Genomic DNA, 20,483 nt, shown 5'->3' on the forward strand with positions numbered 1-20,483 from the left:
CATGTAGTTGAGCGGTTTTGAGTGAGTTTCTTACTCCTGAGTTCTAGTTTGATTGCACTGTGGTCTGAGAGACAGTTTGTTATAATTTCTGTTCTTTTACACTTGCTGAGGAGTGCTTTATTTCCAACTATGTGGTCAATTTTTGAATAAGTGTGATGTGGTGCTAAGAATGTATATTCTGTTGATTTGGGGTGGAGAGTTCTGTAGATCTCTATTAGGTCCGCTTGGTGCAGAGTTGAGTTCAATTCCTGGATATCCTTAACTTTCTGTCTCGTTGATCTGTCTAATGTTGACAGTGGGGTGTTAAAGTCTCCCATTATTATTGTGTGGGAGTCTAAGTCTCTTTGTAAGTCTCTAAGGACTTGCTTTATGAATCTGGGTGCTCCTGTATTGGGTGCATTTATGTTTAGGATAGTTAGCTCTTCTTGTTGAATTGATCACTTTACCATTACGTAATGGCCTTCTTTGTCTCTTTTGATCTTTGCTGGTTTAAAGTCTGTTTTATCAGAGACTAGGATTGCAACCCCTGCCTTTTTTTGTTTTCCATTTGCTCGGTAGAACTTCCTTCATCCCTTTATTTTGAGCCTATGTATGTCTCTGTATGTGAGATGGGTCTCCTGAATACAGCACACTGATCGGTCTTGACTCTTTATCCAATTTGCCAGTCTGTGTCTTTTAATTGGAGCATTTAGCCCATTTCCATTTAAGGTTAATATTGCTATGTGTGAATTTGATCCTGTCATTATGATGTTAGCTGGTTGTTTTGCTCGTTAGTTGATGCAGTTTCTTCCTAGCATCGATCGTCTTTACAATTTGGCATGTTTTTGCAGCGGCTGGTATTGATTGTTCCTTTCCATGTTTAGCGCTTCCTTCAGGAGCTCTTGTAGGGCAGGCCTGGTGGTGACAAAATCTCTTAGCATTTGCTTATCTGTAAAGGATTTTATTTCTCCTTCACTTATGAAACTTAGTTTGGCTGGATATGAAATTCTGGGTTGAAAATTCTTTTCTTTAAGAATGTTGAATATTGGCCGCCACTCTCTTCTGGCTTGGAGAGTATCTGCCGTGAGATCCGCTGTTAGTCTGATGGGCTTCCCTTTGTGGGTAACCCAACCTTTCTCTCTGGCTGCCCTTAACATTTTTTCCTTCATTTCAACTTTGGTGAATCTGACAATTGTGAGTCTTGGAGTTGCTCTTCTCGAGGAGAATCTTTGTGGCGTTCTCTGTATTTCCTGAATTTGAATGTCAGCATACCTTGCTAGGTTGGGGAAGTTCTCCTGGATAATATCCTGCAGAGTGCTTCCCGACTTGGTTCCATTCTTCCTGTCACTTTCAGGTACACCAATCATAGATTTGGCCTTTTCACATAGTCCCATATTTCTTGGAGGCTTTGTTCATTTCTTTTTACTCTTTTTTCTCTAAACTTCTCTTCTTCCTTCATTTCATTCATTTGATCTTCAATCACTGAAACCCTTTCTTCCAGTTGATCGAATTGGTTACTGAAGCTTTTGCATTCGTCACGTAGTTCTTGTGCCACGGTTTTCAGCTCCATCAGGTCATTTAAGGAATTCTCTACATTGGTTATTCTAGTCAGCCATTCGTCTAATGTTTTTTCAAGGTTTTTAGCTTCTTTGCGGTGGGTTCGAACTTCCTCCTTTAGCTTGGAGAAGTTTGATCGTCTGAAGCTCTCTTCCCTCAACTCGTCAAAGTCATTCTCTGTCCAGCTTTTTTCCGTTGCTGGCGAGGAACTGCGTTCCTTTGGGGGGGGAGAGGTGCTCTGATTTTTAGAATTTTCAGCTTTTCTGCTGTTTTTTCCCCATCTTTGTGGTTTTATCTACCTTTGGTCTTTGATGATGGTGATGTACAGATGGGGTTTTGGTGTGGATGTCCTTTCTGTTTGTTAGTTTTCCTTCTAACAGTCAGGACCCTCAGCTGCAGGTCTGTTGGAGTTTGCTGGAGGTCCACTCCAGACCCTATTTGCCTGGGTATCAGCAGCAGAGATTGCAGAAGAGTGAATATTGCTGAACAGCAAATGTTACTGCCTGATCGTTCCTCTGGAAGCTTCGTCTTAGAGGGGTACCTGGTCATTCTTTTTAATAGCTACATTAATGGCATGGATGTATACTAATTTTTTTAAATATTCCCTCATTGATACAATTTATGATCTTTAGTTGCTACAATGATACAATAAACATCCTTGTCCAGACATCACTCAGTTCACATGTTATTTTTTTACAAGATTCCTAGAAGTGAAACTACTGAGTCAGAAGATATTGCAACATTGTGATACTGCCAAACTGACCTCCAAATAGACAGTACCAATTTATACTTCCACCAACACTGCATGAGAGTAACCATGTTCCCCACACTTTGGCTAACAATGGTACTTGTATTAAATAGACAAACAAAAGATGTCATTTTAATTTGCATTTCACAAATTATGAGACAGGGAATGTACATTAATGTTTATGAACTACTTGGATTTCTCTGTAGATTGTTCATATGCTCTGTCCATTTTTCTACTAAAGTATTTGTTTTTAACCAATTTACAGGTAAAAAATATATCGTGAATATTAGTTTTTTCATTTATATAATATCAATATTTTCATTTGCATATATTATATTTACATATCATGAATATCAATTTTTGTTTGCATATTTATATTTACTTTTCTGGTCTGTGATTTCTCTTAACTTTGTCATATGGTCATTTTTGATTACTATGTAGTAAAAAGCCATCAATATTTTCCTGTATAGCTTATGCTTTCTGCCTCGTTTAGCAAAGACTTTTATAACCTATAGATCATAAACAGACTCTCCTATGTATGCTTCTAGTACTTACAGCTTTTCATTTTTATATTTTTCTTTAATCCATTTGAAATTTGTTACGTATGGCAAAGGTTAGATTGCTACTTGTCCCTAAATTTCTATTCTCCACTTCTACAATAATAGGATATTTAGCTAGGCAATGAGCTCTTCAGAACTGTCCTGAATAAAGACTATTTTCCAACATACCTGGAGGTTGGGAACAGAAGAGATACATGAAAATTCTGCACTGTGCCCTTAAGAGGAAAAATATGCCTTCCCTTCACGTAACTGTAGCCTTTCTACAGACCAGAATATGAAGCATTTTAGACTACAGAGACAAGAAAATATCTTGTGGATGACAAGGCAAAAAAGCAAGAAGAGCCGGAGTTCCTGTTTAGCTACAAAACTCAGACTTTTCCATGAGAAATGAACTTCTGCCTTTCTTGAACCACCATTACTTTGGGTTTCTGTCACAAGACGCTAAATCCATATTCTAATGAATACAGTTTGAAGAGTCAATTTTTGGTTTCTGAATGGATAATCAACTATCTTAACACTACCCTTTCCTGATTTGAAATGTCACTTTTGCCATAAATTCATATGTATAAATATTTGTCTGTGTATACACACACACACACTCTCTATGTTTGTCCATTTATCTATTTGTCTGTTCTGGCACAAATAGTAAACTATTTGAATTACTATAGATTTATCATGTTTTGATATATGGAATGGCAATCCACTCTTCGTTGTCCTTCCTTCAAAATTTACTCAGCTATTGTGAATTTTCTCTTACAAATGAACTTTAGAATAGCCTGTCAAACTCCATAAGTAAAACCCCGCAGGGAAGTTTCCACTACTGCCAAAGATAGAATAACCAAGATCAGATCTACCCTCCCATCTGAAACAATAATGACAAAAGACAGAATACATGAAACAGCAGTTTCACTGAACATCAAGCAACAACACAGAGTGATCTGTGAGAGACAACAAACAAAGTAAATGAGCTCTAACTGACATCATGATTGAAATGATGAGCTGAGAGAGTCTAGAGAAACCAACAGTCTAAACTGTTTCCAAGCAACTTAACTGCATCCCAAAACAAAGCTCAAGAAGATTTATAGGAATACAAAAATATCCAGCACTAAACATGGTTAAAAAAAAAAAAAAGAAAGAAAAATCGCATCTGATATCCAACCCACAATAACCAGGCAGCAAGGAGGCAGAAAAACACAACCAAAATGAGAATAATCAACCCATCAACCCATCAACCCAGAACTGACAGATATGTTAAAATAGAGGGCACTAAAAGTTATTATAACTGTATACCATTACATTTAAAAAGCAGTAAAATATGGAAAATATGTTTAAAGACCCAAATCAAACTTCTAGACATAAAAACTACAAGGTCTGAGATTTAAAAATACACTGATGAAATTAATGGCAAGTTTGACATTGCTAACAAAAAAGTTAGTCAACCTGAAGGCACAGTAACAGAAACTATGTGAAATGAAATAGGAAGAAAACGGAATTTTTTTTTAATGACAGAGCATGAGTAAGCTGTGAGACAACTTCAAGCAACCTAATACACATGTGTTCAGTTGAGCCTAACACTGCCTCTTACATATTTTAAGTTCATCCTAAAGGCTTTGTTCTGTAACCTAACCGGATGTGTTTACATATAGTAACCTACTCTTGTACCAATCAATCACCAAGTTTCAGCCAATCACAGGCAGTCCTCTGTTCAAACTGTATTCAAATAAGGCAAATGCTGAGCTGTAACCAATCCAGTTGTTTCCGTACCTTACTCATTTTCTGTCTGTCACTTTCCTTTTTCTGTCCATAAATCCTCTCTGACCACATGGCAGAGCCAATGTTGGTCTGAACCTATTATCATTTTGGGGGTACCCAACTTGCAAATCATTCTTTGCTCAATTAAACTCTGTTAAGTTTAATTTGTCTTAAGTTTTTCTTTTAACACGTGCAATTGCAGATCCCTAAGGTAGGAAGCAGGGGAAGGGGAGGACTGAAAAAACATCTGAAATAGTAATAGCCAAAATTTTCCTGAAATTAATGAAAAAAACTATAAACCAATGGATTCAAAAGGCTCAACAAACCCTAAGCACAAGCAACATGAAGAAAACTATACAATGGAACGTCATAATCTAATTGTTAGAACCAGAGACAAAGAAAAAATCTTAAAAGCAGCTATTAAAAAAAAGAAAAAAAGGAAAGACGTGCACAGAAGAAAAATAAAGATGACTGGATTACCCCCGGGACAGACTTCACAAACTCAAAATTGGTAACAGGAAAGAAATAATAAAGAGCAGAGCAGAAAAAAATGACAGTGAGACTAAAAACACAATACAAAAGACCAATAAAACAAAAGCTGGTGTTTTGGAAAAGATAAAATCAAAACAAATTTAATAGACTACAAAGAAAAGAAAACCAGAAACAAAAGAGAAGACATAAGAACTCATATCACAGAAATACAAAGATAGATACTATTACGAACAATTATATGACCACAAATTGGAAAACCTAGAATAGATAAATTCCTGGACACATCCAACCTTCCAAGATTGAACCACAAAAAAACAGAAAACCTCAATAAGCCAGTAACAAGTAATGAGATTGGAGCCATGACAAAACGTTTCACATCAAAGAAAAGCCCACAACCTGATGGCTTCACTGCTGAATTATAACAAACATTTAAAGAAAGGAAGGAAGGAAGAGAAAGAAAACAAATCCTAAAGTTTATACGGAGCCACAAAAGACCCTGATAGTCAAAGCAATCCTGAGAAAAAAAAACAAAACTGGAGACATTTCACACTACCTAACTTCAAAATATACTACAAAGCTATTGTAACCAAATCAGCATGGTACTGGCATAAAAAGAGACAAACAGGCCAATTATATAGAACAGAGAACCCACATATAAATGTATGCATTTACAGCTAACTCATATTCAAGAAAGGTGCTAAAAATGTACAATGGAAAAAGGACAATCTCTTCAATAAATGGTGCAGGAAAAAAACAGGATAAACACATGTAGAAGAATGAAACTAGATGCTTATCTCTCACCATACAGAGAAATCAAATCAAAATGGATTAAAGACTTAAACCTAAGACCTGAAATTATAAAACTTGTGGAAAAAAACACTGGGGAAACTCTCCAGGACACTGATCTTGCAAAGATTTTTTGTGTAAGATCTCAAAAGCACACACAACGGAAACAAAAATAGACAAGACAGAATTACATCAAGCTAAAAAGCTTCTGCACAGCACAGAAACAAACAACAAAGTGAAGAGACAACCCACAGAATGAGAGAAACTATTTGCAAACTATCTACCTGACAAGGAATTAATAACCAGAATATATAAAAAGCTCAGACAACTTAATAACAAAAAAAAAAAATCTGATTTAAAAATAGTCCAAAGACCTGGTGCAGTCATTTCTCAAAAGACAAACAAATGACCAACAGGTACATAAGAAAATACTCAACATCACTATCATCAGAGAAACGAAGTCAAAACTACAATGAGGTATCATCACATCCCAGTTAGAATGGCTTATATCATAAAAGACAGGGAATAACAGATGCTGGTGAGGATATAGAGAAAGTGGAACCCTTGTATACTATTTGTGGAAATATAAATTAATACAGCCACTGTGGCAATCTGTATGGAGATTCCTCAAAAAGACTAAACATAGAGCACTATATGATCTAGCAAGTCCACTACAAGTACATATCTAAGGGGAAATCAGTATATCAAAGGGTATCTGCACTCCCATGTTTTACTGCAGCACTATTCACAATAGTCAAAATATGGAATCAACCTTAGTATCCATCAGTGGATGAATGGATAAAGAAAATATGGTATATGTACATTATGGTATATTATTCAGCCATTAAAAAGAATGAAATCCTGTCATTTACAGCAACATGGATAGGATGGGTCATTACGTTAAGTGAAACAAGCCAATCACAGAAAGACAAATATCACAAGTTCTCAATCATATGTGGGAGCCAAAAACTGGATGTCATGAAGATAGAGACTAGGCTGGAAGATACCAGAAGCCAACAAGGGTAGGAAGGATGGGGCGGAGCAGAGGATGAAGAAAGGTTCATTAATGGATACAAATATACACTTAGAAGAAACAAGCCCTGGTGTTTGATGGATCAGTAGGGTGACTATGGTTTACATTAATTGGTTATACATTTCAAACTAGCTAAAAGAGAATTCAAATGTTTCTAGTATAAATTTTTAAGCCTGGGCAAAATGGGGAAACCCCATCTCCACAAAAAATTAGCTGGGCATGGTGGCACATGCCTATAGTCCCAGCTACCCAGGAGGCTGAGGTGGGAGAATCACATAAACCTGGGAGGTCGAGGCTGCAGTGAGACAGGATCGTGCCATTGCACTCTAGCCTGGGCAACAGAGCAAGACCCTTTCTCAAAAAACAATAAATATTTAAGGTAATGGATAACCCAATTACCCTGATTTGATTATATGAATGCACTGAATTACCACATGTAGTCCAAAAATATGTACATCTAATACATGTCAATAAAAATAAGGATAATCAGAACACAGCAACCACTTCTGCTACGCAACTCTGTCTTATAATAATCTCTGGTGCTTAATAACAATGAGAAACCGGTTATTTCCTCACTTTTTAAAAAGCTCATTCTTGTACATTACAGTAAGGATATATGTCCATTACCAAAAAATTAAGACCAGACGTTTGCTCGTATTTACCGAAAACTAAACCCCATCTTTAGGGCACGTCAGTCTTAGAGAAACATAGCCACAGTCCAAAGATAATCTGTAACTATAATCAAGATATTTTAAAACGTAAATCAGGAATAATACACAATTAAACTCTGTAAGAAGCACTTGATTTGCTTACAGTGATTCTTGCCTAAGGATGAACAGCAATTTTTCAAGCCCACACCTCCAGATGAGAGTCACATATATCTTAGATGAAACAACAGGGTCAAGAGTAGAAATTTTAATAGGAGAGCTATGCCAAGAAGATCTATTCATCCTTGCCTTATAGATTTATTTAATGAACTAAAAGCAGTGACAAACTTTCACGATATACCTAAGACAAAAATGTTTAATTCCCAAAAAAGACTTGGTGCAAAAGACTATCAAGTATGTACAGCTCCAAAAAGACTGATTTTCAAACAAAAATACAGGAATTAATACATTCAAATAACATGATTTTTTTTAAAGTTACCATGAAAGGATAAAGAGTTTTCAACTCCAACCAGTTGCTTAATATATATATTTGAAATTTATATATAATATATATAACAAAATATATAATACATAAATATTTTATATATTATATATAATAAAATATATGTATATTATATATATTAGACAGAGTTTTGCTCTTGTTGCCCAGGCTGGAGTGCAATGGCACGATTTTGGCTCACTGCAACCTCCGCCTCCCAGTTTCAAGCGATTCTCCTGCCTCAGCCTCCCAAATAGCTGGGATTACAGGCATACACCACCACGCCCGGCTAATTTTGTATTTTTAGTAGAGACAGGGTTTTTCCATGTTGGTCAGGCTGGTCTCAAACTCCCAACCTCAGGTGGTCCGCCTGCCTCAGCCTCCCAAACTGCTAGGATTAGAGGTGTGAGTCACCATGCCCAGCTCTTTTAATATTTTTATTATTTAAAAAACAATAGTCATTATTGATGATCATATATCATTTGACTAAAGACAGTATTTGTCAATCTCAATCAATTTTGCTTCCAATATCTTTTGGCAGATTTTTCAAAAACCAAAAGAACTCAAAAATCCTCGAGGGTAATTTTTCAGTATGCCATATGCACTCATTAAAAGTAACTGCAGAAAATAAACATTTCAAATATTTTTGAACAATGACAAAAGATAAAATGCCTCCTAAAATACCTACTTGAAGTGAACATAATTATTTGTCTATAACCTGAGTCACATAATAATACCCAGTAACATAAAATATAAAACAACTTTTCTATTTGAAAATTCTCTTATTCTATACATTAAACATCTCCTAATTATGTTCCACTGAACATGAAAAGGATTCTATAATCAAATAGTTATTAGAAACTCAATACACTTGGATATTTGCACTGTACAATTAACAAGTTAAAAGTTCTGAAAAGGCCTGATGCAGTGGCTCATGCCTGTAATCCCAGCACTTCTGGAGGCCAAGGTGGGAGGATCACCTGAGGTAGGGAGTTCAAGACCAGCCTGACCAACATGGAGAAACCCCATCTCTATGAAAAATACAAAATTTGCCAGGCGTGGTGGCACATGTAATCCCAGCTACTCGGGATGCTTGAGGCAGGAGAATCTCTTGAACCCAGAAGGCAGAGGTTTCAGTGAGCCAAGATAGTGCCGTTTTACTCCAGCCTGGACAACAAGAGCGAAACTCTGTCTCAAAAAAAAAAAGTTCTGAGAAGGGATTTTAATTAAACTCAGCATTTAACAAATCTTTATGACTGCAAAAGCCTTTTTTAAACAATATCCACTCTGTACCCTGGTCTAGTTCTTTTTTTAATCAATTGTTTTAAAGATGAATATATTATGACATTTATTCTTTCTTTAGAAATCTTCCAAGGAAGAAAATCTGTTTTTTATTTAATAGAATAAACTCATTCTATTCTGTTTGCAATTACCATATGGGTCCATTGAACGCTTTCATAAATCTGATACATTATGGTACCTTAATAATCTTATTTTTCCTAATTTTGGTATTTCAGTATCCTAGGAATCCTTTCACATTAATTATCAATTGTTCCCAACTATCCTAACAAGAAGACTAAAATGCAAAGCATGGTAGAAAGACCTTTCATGTGGAAACATGAAAGAACGACATGAAATAATCACTAATGCATAATCCTTCAGTTTTCTTTCCATACTGCTCAAAGTATTACATCATCTTTCCAGAAGGCATTAAAGAGTCTGCAGATACCTTCTTTGTAGTTCTCCTTGAACACAGTTGAGAAATCAGAATTTTTCATTTTTCACAAATAGAAAAAAAAAGACAGGAAATTTTAGATGAAGTAGAAGATAAATGCAAAAAGGCAGATAACCACTCTAGACTAGAAGGTTCTCCACCTAGGCAATATTTACATTTTAAACCAGATAATACTTTGTGGCAGGAAAGTATCTTGCACATTATAGGATGTTTAGTAGCATCCCTGGTCTCTATCCAGTAGATATCATTAGCATCCACTACCCCTCACCCCCTGGGTACAACAGCTGAAAATGTCTCCAGGCATTGCCAGATACCACCTAGGAAAAAACTGTCCCCAGTTGAGAACCAGTGCTCTGGTGATGGTGAATATGATGATGGTGAAATCAATCCTATAAGAAATAAATCAGATTATGATTTTCAGATGATGTACTATATGAACGGTCTCACTGAAAAAAAGGAATGAACAATATATCTCTAAGGACAAAAAGAAAATATGGTGGCCGGGCGCAGTGGCTCACGCCTGTAATTCCAGCACTTTGGGAGGCCAAGGCGGACGGATCACGAGGTCAGGAGATCAAGACCATCCTGGCTAACAGAGTGAAGCGCCACCCCTACTAAACATACAAAAATTAACCGGGCATGGTGGCGAGTGCCTGTAATCTCAGCTACTCGGGAGGCTGAGGCAGGAGAACTGCTTGAACCCAGGAGGCGGAGGTTGCAGTGAGCCAACATCACGCCACTGCGCTCCAGCGTGGGTGACAGAGCGAGACTCCAAAAAAAAAATTTAAAAAAAAAAAAAAAAAAATGGTATCCTCACTTAGTCATTTACTAGGAAGGATTTCAAATTACATTATTTCATGACAAAATCCTGGACCATCCTATTTTGCTAAAAGGATGTGTGTAATATTCTTCCATCTTTTATGATGTTTGTACATCAAACTTTACTTAATATGGTTCATAAGTGGACAAACGTTGAAAGCAGGTACATACGTAAAAGTACTTAGAAGGAAACAGATGATGTAAAAATGAAAAAAATTCATCAAAACGTTTTGCAATTACAAAGCATGCAATTATGAAGAAAGTCATCTTTTCTTCAACCAAATTATGACTCTCAAACTTCTCAAATGGATTTGAATTTGGTAATGTATGTACAGAAGTAATGATAAGCCAACACTTATTAGTTGTGTATTTGAGATCTGGAATTAGTATTGCATTCTGATGATGCAAATACAAGAAGAACCAGAAGTAATTACAAGCTAGAACCTATCAGAAATGTGTCTAAAATCTAGAATCAGTTATTTACACGATGCACACGTGCCAGATTCAAGCATGACAACTGACAAGTAAATACAGTTGACCCTTGAACAACATAAATTTGAAGTACACAAGCCTACTTATAAGCAGATTTTCTTCTACCTCTGTCACCCCTGAGATAGCAAAGCCAATCTCCCTTCTTCCTCTTTTCAGCCTACTCAACATGAAGAAGGATGAAGACCTTTATGATGATCCATTTCCACTTTATGAACAGTTAACATATTTTCTCCTTATGATTGTCCTAATATTTTTCTCTAGTTTATTGTAAGAATATAGTATATAATATATAATACATGTAACATACAAAATATGTATTAATTCACTGTTTGTATTATTGGTAAGACTTTCAGTCAGTACCAGGCTATTAGTAGTTAAGTTGTGGGGAGTTGAAAGTTACACTCAGATTTTCAACTGAGCTGGCAGTTGGTGCCCTTAACCCCCACATTGTTCAAGGGTCAACTGCAGTTACAAAGGACACTGACATATTTGAGCACACATTATCTTCAACTTGAAATACATGGAATTAAAATTTGGGTTTGTAGTGTTCAAATTCTTAGTAAAATTTCCAATGAAGTTGTTTTTCACTACCCTTTATTCTTTCATCTGCATATTATTCATAAAAGGGCTTTAAAATATTTTCTAAAATAAAAAGAATCCATTATACTTAAATGGTAAATGGTGATGACTAATTTTTCTAGTATATTCAGGGTTATCATAATACTGAAAACACTGCCAAAGATATACTGCCTACACATTACTGTGCACCTACTGTATATAAGGCAGTGGTCACCAACCTTTTTGGCACCAGGGACTGATTTCATGGAAGACAATTTTTCCATGGACCAAGGTTGGGGGATGGTTTCGGGATGAAACTGTTCCACCTCAGATAATCAGGCATTAGATTCTCATAAGGAGACACAACCTAGATACCTTGCATACACAGTTCACAATAGGGTTTGTGCTCCCATGAGAATCTAATGCCACCACTGATGTGACAGGAAGCAGAGCTCAGACAGCAATGCTCGATCACCCACCACTCACCCGCTGCTGTGTAGCTCAGTTCCTAACAGGGCATGCACCAGAATCCACGCCCCAAGCACCGGGGACCCTGACATAAAGCACCCCCAGGTATGGAAATTTAAAATATGAAAATACCATGATCTCATGAAGTTTAATATTTACCATGTAGCATGAGATGTGTACTTTGCAGTAACAATAACTTGAAAGTCAATAAATCAACTAATAAAAGAGGGTATGATTTTCTTGGTTGTGTATGGTAATTAGAAGCTATGTGTAGATGTGATATACAAAATAACACTACAAAAGTGAAAATAAATTAGAGTTAATTAATCAAATAGGATGACTCTTAGAAACAGGGCTCAGTTAAAAAAAAAAAAAAAAAAAACAGCAAGAAAGGCCACATAGCCGGGCGCGGTGGCTCAAGCCTGTAATCCTAGCACTTTGGGAGGCCGAGATGGGCGGATCACGAGGTCAGGAGATTGAGACCATCCTGGCTAACAAGGTGAAACCCCGTCTCTACTAAAAATACAAAAAAATTAGCCGGGCATGGTGGCGGGCACCTGTAGTCCCAGCTACACGGGAGGCTGAAGCAGGAGAATGGCGTAAACCCGGGAGGCGGAGCTTGCAGTGAGCTGAGATCCAGCCACTGCACTCCAGCCCGGGCGACAAAGCGAGACTCTGTCTCAAAAAAAAAAAAAAAAAAAAAAGGCCATATATATGATTTTTAAAATAAGCAAAACGAAACATATATTATACCTTCTACTTCCACAATGACGAAGTAGCTTCTATAGGACTAAAACTCTTACTGAGAACTAGAAAAACTCAATTTAAAGAAAACAAACAAGTTGTTTAATAGTAGTAAAGCGCAACTAAGTGCTTGAAGGGCAAAGATATCAGAGAGAAAGGAAATACACTGAGGCAAAGTCAATAGTCTCTACTTCTTTCTTCCTTGAAAGATTTTTAGACCCTAAACTGTGTTGTGACAAGCTAAGAAACTAAACAGAGAGCAACAGGTAAGAGCCTAAGAAACTGAGTAAATCCTCTGAAAGTATTGCTATGCTAGGGGGCCAAAATTTGGAGTCCAGGTTCCACCACAAAAGAGATGGGCCTGGTAAGCAACCCTAGCTTTAAGTCAAGATCTCCAAGGGACCAAGTCCTAGGAGCATAAGAATAAAGGGGGAAAAAGAAAAAACAGGCCGGGCGCGGTGGCTCACGCCTGTAATCCCAGCACTTTGGGAGGCCGAGGCGGGCGGATCACAAGGTCAGGAGATCGAGACCACAGTGAAACCCCGTCTCTACTAAAAATACAAAAAATTAGCCGGGCGCGGTGGTGGGCGCCTGTAGTACCAGCTACTCAGGAGGCTGAGGCAGGAGAATGGCGTGAACCCGGGAGGCGGAGCTTGCAGTGAGCCGAGATCGCACCACTGCACTCCAGCCTGGGCGACAGCGCGAGACTCCGTCTCAAAAAAAAAAAAAAAAAAAAGAAAAAACAAAATAGAACAGGACATACAAAAAAAACAAAAATTAGACTCTAATCATATCAATGCTAAATTGGATTAAGGTTATCCATCCCTACATTAACTACCTTCTGAAAGAAAAATAAATTCTCTCTGGAAAAAAAAAATAGCTTCCAGAGCTTAACAAATTTTTACATATTATGTCCAACAATCAACTAAAAAAAAAAAAATCAAGCATGTCAAAAGGCAGAACCAAACACCAACGGGGAAAAAACAGAAAACAAAACCTACCCATAGGTAATCAAGATATTAGAGTCATAAGGCACAGCCCTTTAAATTATGTGATCAATACATTCAAAGAAAAAAAAGGTAAAGAATTTCACCTGACAACTGGAAAATAACAAGAATGAAGATTCGATATAAATTTCATAACTTAAATAATAGATAACTTGGTAGGCTTAACAGCAGATTCAACACAGCAGAATAGAGACCTGGAAGATAATCTGTGGAAAGTGTCCAATTTAAGCATAAAGAAAATCAAAGTAGGAGAAATACATATTTAAAAAAAAGAGATATGGGATGTAGTAAAAAGATCTATGGAATGGAGTCTTAGAAGAGGTGGAAAATGGTAAAGAAACATTATCTGAACAGAAACTGGTCAAAAATATTCCAAAATTGACAGAAGACATCAAGCCACAGATTCAAGAAATGCTACAAACCCCAAGCCAGATAAATATTACACTCAATCAAACCTGGACACATGGAAAAAATGCTAACAACTTAAAAAACAGCAAGAGGAGGATAAAAGACGCTTTACTTTCAAAGAAGCAATAATAATCCTGAGAGGTGATTTTTTTTTTTTTTTTTTTTTTTTGAGACGGAGTCTCGCTCTGTCGCCCAGGCTGGTGTGCAGTGGCCGAATCTCAGCTCACTGCAAGCTCCGCCTCCTGGGTTTACGCCATTCTCCTGCCTCAGCCTCCCGAGTAGGTGGGACTACAGGCGCCCATCAGAGAGGTGATATTTTTAAACAGAAACCATGGAACCAGAATATCTTTAAACTGTTGGAAGGTCAGGGGGAACCAACACCTGTAAACTTAGAATTCTACACCCAGCAAAAATATTCAAAAATGAAGGCAAAAGAAGACATTTTTCAGAAACAAAAAAAAAAACCACACTGAGAGAATGTATCATCAGCAGGACCTCACTAAAAGAAATACTAAAGACAGTTCTTCAAGCAGAAGAAAACTAACTCCAAAGACAATGCTGGAGACTTATAGGAAAGAAGGGCAATAGAAACGGTAAATATATAACAACAATAGCACTATATATAAAGACTCTTAGTGTTTAAAGTCCTAACATTATCCAAGAAGTGATAAACATATTATTCTAGTAAGCCAATGATGTATGTTATAATTTCTAGGATAACCACTAAGAAAATAATGGAAAAATGTATAACTAACAAGCCTATAGAGAATAAAAGCAAAATAGGAAAGCAACGGATTAATCCAAAGAAGACAAGAAAGGAGAGGAAAAAAAGACAAATAATAAGGCAATAGAAACTACCAAAATTGTAGACTGAAACACAAATATATCCTAACTACATTAATAAAAAACAAACTACATACTCCAAGTAAAAGACAGTTTTATTTAACTGGATTGAAAAGTTAAAACTCAACTATATGCTGTTTTACAAGGCACATGCCTTAAATGTAAGTGTACAAAAATGTCTACATGGAAAAGGATATACATGCAAAAACTCATCAAAAGAAAGCTGATACAGATACAGTAGAGCCTAGGGCAGGAAATATTACTAAAGATAAAAAGACACATTATATAATAATAAATGGGTCAATCATACAGGAAAATGTAATAATTTTAAGTATGTGACCACTGAAAGACATGGCCTTAAAACATATAAAACACAAAAGAATATATACTGTATGATTCCATTTATTAAAAACTTCCAAAAGTCAGCATACTGGTTACCTTTGGGGAAGTGTATTAATTTGAAGGGGGCACACAGGAAGCTATGAAGGTGCTATGAATGTTCTGTTTCTTGATCTGGGTAGTGGTTACAAAGGTATGTTCATTTGTTAAGATTCATAAAGTCATTTGCTTATAATTTCTGTATATTTTGGTAGGTTGGTTATCCTTCCTTAAAAACAAATTATATTAAAAAAAAAAAAAAAGCAGGAAAGTGATTTAAAATATTTAAGACAGCGATTACCTCCAGCAGGGACAAGAAGAAAGGACTGAACATGGAACACCTTGGGCTTTGACAGTATTGGTTACACACCTTTCCTAAACTCAGTGGCTTATTCACTGTACTGTACTTTAGACACACTTTACATACATGCTTTAAAATACATCTAAAATACTTGAGTTTTTTAAAGAAAGAAAATAATTCCTTATACACCGACATGTCAACAGTAGCTTGTCTGCAGTTAGGCTGTAGGTTATTTTATTTTTATTATTTCTACTTTTCTGTTTTTTCCAATTTTTATAAAATTACCCTGTATTTGATAATTTTTTAAATCCTAATTTTTACAAAGGAAAAATTTATCCCAATTCTCTACCTCAGTTGCCCATAAAACACTTTATACAAAACATCTTTCATATTCCAAAGGTAAAATTCTAAAAAGCTATACAATAATTGATGGATAAATTAAATTATTAACAAGGCATGAATAAACTTTTTAGAATAGATATGTTCTATAGCTTGATTGTGCTGATAGTAAAAGAGATACCGGTATTTATAAAAACTCACTGAACTGGACACTTAAAATGAATGTATTTTATCAGATGTAAATTACACCTAAATAAAGTTGATTTTAAAAACAATTATTGCATATACATTAGAGGCAATTAGATAACAACGTTTTACATACAGTACCTACAAATTCCACAGTTTTCACAGTGATACTGCTTCTTATCTTTGTCAAACAAATGGCATATATCGCAATAATATTCTCCAAACAATGTGCTACATTCTTCACAAGTCTGTTGGGCCTAAAAAAGACACATAATTAAAAACTGCAATAAACTAACCAAAACATTTTGAGTTACCAATGGAATATCTAGAACTTATGTTCAAGTATACACAGTTTATTTTTACAAGTTTGAAACACCTAAACCAAAGATACTGCTTATTCTAGAAGTTAAAGAAGTCTTATTTATAATACTTTTGATTAAATGTTTTCAAAGCACCTTAATAGTTTTTAAAAAGAAAATAAAAATGTCATAAAATCTTACATGTTGAATTTTTTCACAGTTTATGCACTGCACTTCCTTCACTTTAAAGCGATCTAGTTGATGATCTTCATTGTTATCATGACACAAGCGGCAAGTATAAAGCTTGTCACAGCAAGGTGCCTAACCCCCATGAAGAAAAAAGACATATAGTAAGAAGCAAGAGAAACCAAGTGTGCAATGCAAAAAGAAAATTTCTTCCTCCTCCTCCTGGATGGAACTGAAAGATTATACCCAATAGATCAGCTGCTAAACTGATCCTAAACATAACATTTCACTAGTTTCTTGGCATATTTTATATTAATTCTTCCCATCAACGTCACTATGTCTGTATGAAGTTGAACACAACTTTAAAACAAAAGAATTATGAAAGAAATCCCCAGATTTAAACACTAATCCCACAACACCTGATATGCTTTGGCTGTGTCCCCACCCAAATCTCAACTTGAAATGTATCTCCCAGAATTCCCACGTGTTGTGGGAGGGACTCAGTAGGAGGTAACTGAATCACGGGGGCCAGTCTCTCCCATGCTAGTCCTGTGACAATGAATAAAATCTCATGAGGTCTGATGGGTTTATCAGGAGTTTCCGCTTTTGTTTCTTCCTCATTTTCTATTGCCACCACCATGTAAGAAGTGCCTTTCGTCTCCCGCCATGATTCTCAGGCCTCCCCAGCCATGTGGAACTGTAAGTCCAATTAAACCTCTTTTTCTTCCCAGTCTTGGATATGTCTTTATCAGCAGTGTGAAAACAGACTAATATAACACCCTAATTTCATTCTGAGCCTAAACAGCAAACAGGCAACCTCTTCTTACACATTTCCAGATAAATTCATTTACATTAAAAATAATAAAAATCATATTCTTATTTTACTAGCTTTTACTAATCACCAACCTCGTATCTAACATTGCAGAAAATGCAACAAATGTAAGAGATAGTCCTGGTTTTCATGCATGGCAAAGACTGCCAGTTGTTCACCAAAATATATCCTCTCCTTCCTAGGCACAATTGTTCAGCTCTATCAGACAGATGGCCATATGCCCTAAAACATGACAAAATGATACCAACAGAAAAATCTCGTCCCTGGAGTGACCACATGGAACAAACCCCATCACCAATCTGCATCACTCGCCTTGGAATTGTTAAATGGGAAGAAATAAAACCTCTATTCTTCAATCTACATCACTGTTGGGTTTTTTCATTACAGCAATTTTACCATTACAAGTATATCAAGAGATTTCCAGGCCAGTGAGCTAACTCAATACTTTCCAATACACTGTGACCTTGCAGATCCACTCATTTCTGAAGGCTTCCTATGCCTTGACTTACCATAACGCAGTTCGCTCGTTAAAGATTTTAACATTTAACTGGTTTCCTTTTTCTGCAACTCTCAGTCCTTGACTTTGTCATTTCCAATAACCTTGTCCTCCAACCCACTATTCTCATAGTTATACCGTAGAACAGTCGTTCTCAAATGGTTTGGTCTCAGGATCCCCTCACACTTTTTAAAATTATTGAGAATCCCCAAGAGCTTTGGTTTATGTGGATTTTATCTATTGACATATACCATATCATAAATTAAAAAGGATAGGTTTTTAAAATATTACTTTTTAAAAGTAACAAACTCATTACTTATTAACATAAATAACATATTTTGATGAAAAATAACTATATTTTCCCCCCAAACAGCTTAATTCTTGTATCTGCTTATGCATTCAAACAGTTGTGGCTGAAGTACAAGAAGAAACTCTAGCCTCACACAAATATGTACACTGGAAAAGAAAGGAGTATTTTAATAGCCTTTTTGGAGAATTATGGACATTATTCTCTGATATTACACTAGAACAACTCTTAAAGGGTAGTTGCAACATGAAATCTGAAATCATATCAATGAACTTTTCTTCCTTGGTTACATTTAAATCTATTGATCTATCTTGCACTTCAAATGGATGTTTTCCTCATGCATTGGTCATCTGGAAAATACCAGTTCAGTGAGTTATTTACATCTTCTAAATGTTCACACATTTAACATGTAATATCAAAAACTCATACTCATTAAAAGTCTTTAAGTATTGAAGAAAATCTCACCAAAAAAAAAAGTCTTTTAAAAAAGCTTCCAATCTCTCAAAAGCTAATAAAAGTTTTCCAAAATTCTAATTTTTGTGTGAAAGCTTGAATTTTATCACTGGCAACAAATACTGTCATTTTCATTTGTAGTGAGTCTCACTTTTCTCCTTTTTGAGAAAATGTCTGCCGAACACCCAAATGTGAATGACTACAGTTTTTTCAAGTAAAAAAGTTGTTCCAGGAAAAAAAGCAACTAGTTCACTTTACAATCCAATTGCACAAGAGCTTTTCCTCAAGACAACCCTCTAATTTCAGTTTGCAGAAGTGTTTGATCAAAACTTCCCATGTCATTGAACGGCATATTAAAAAGACATATTCAAGGGTTGAAATTTAATTAAAATTAATGATTTTACTGCTTTATCAACATTTTTAAGAGAAGCTGGCTTTTTAAAAAAACTATAGGTGTAGTATAGTTCACTGCCCCTGTCTTGATTCAAGCTAAGGTACTAGCAGTACTAAACAGTGCTTTTCCACCATCAGTGCATGTGTCAACAGACTGAAAAAAAAAAAAACAAATATCTTAGTATTCACAGAAAGTAGTTTTGGCCTTGCAGACCCCCTGAAAGGACCTCGGGAATCCCCAGGGGTCCATTCACCACACTTTGAAAACCACTGCTACAGAACAACAGCGCACCCTCTCTGCATCTCAATTCCAAGCATGAAATTCTCTAACCATTAACTCCTCCCTAACTTACTCCAAGTCTCCCCTTGCAACACCCTAGTTCCCTTCTCTCTTCCTCTACACTCACGGATAACAATCCCAACCCTAGTTAAACCCTATTTGACTTACATCAGAAGCAGCTGAATATCACTAGAGAAAAAGCATCACCATTCTTGCTGGTTCATATGAAGTGGACACTTACTATCACGTTTCCCCAATCAATTCTGTCACTCTTCTAGCGTCTAAGACCTAAGACTTAGATGATCATTTCACTTCTCCTCTGGCTTTAAAACTCTAACAACTCTTTCTTCCTCCTTAACACTCTGCTGATGACCTTATTTCACTATAAAAACAGTAAACATACTTCCTGCTGATAGGCCTGAAAAGAATACCGTCCTATAATCTCTATTAACTTACTTGCAAATATACCTCATCCTCTGCCTTCCCTTACTAAGAACTGACAGTCTATGTTTCTAAGGCCGACTTCTTCACTTGTGCACTGGATTTCATACCCTTTGGCTACTCAAGGACAATGCCCTTACAGTTTTCGCTCCCTCTCCTGCATTATAAAACGTTCTCACTCTATTGTATCATTTACTAGAATATACAAACCTGCTGTAATAGTTCCTCTCTTAAAGAGGAAAAAATATGGTGCCACATCTCCCAGCAACCACACCTTATTATTTGCTTCCCAGCAAAACCCCAAGAATAGCCTATAAATGTTATTTTCAAATACACTCTTCCCATTCTCTCTTAAATCCACTCGAATCCTGACATCTCCGCTAGAACTCTTCTTGTCAAGATCACCAGTGACCTCTTCCTTGCCAAATCCAAAGGGCAATTCTCTGTTATCTTACTCAAACAGCT

General features: G+C 36.2%; 1 protein-coding gene across 6 annotated transcripts in view; it reads right to left on the reverse strand.

Moving 5' to 3' along the window:
• The window catches only part of RCHY1 (ring finger and CHY zinc finger domain containing 1), a 39,017-nt gene that overhangs the window by 16,892 nt on the left and 1,642 nt on the right, over positions 1-20,483 (reverse strand). For 2 of the 6 annotated variants that reach the window (XM_021938517.1, XM_021938516.2), the window contains exons 2-3: positions 16,832-16,951; positions 16,473-16,588 (exon numbers count right to left, since the gene is read on the reverse strand). The exons of 1 other annotated variant lie outside the window; for it this stretch is intronic. In XM_021938517.1, the coding sequence (XP_021794209.1) occupies positions 16,473-16,588; positions 16,832-16,951 (236 nt within the window). The remainder of the gene's footprint in view (positions 1-16,472; positions 16,589-16,831; positions 16,952-20,483) is intronic. 3 more of the 6 variants (XM_021938519.1, XM_021938518.1, XM_021938520.2) reach the window with 2 other exon arrangements.

The sequence above is a fragment of the Papio anubis genome, chromosome 3 (assembly GCF_008728515.1).
Source record: "Papio anubis isolate 15944 chromosome 3, Panubis1.0, whole genome shotgun sequence".
NCBI lineage: Eukaryota > Metazoa > Chordata > Mammalia > Primates > Cercopithecidae > Papio > Papio anubis.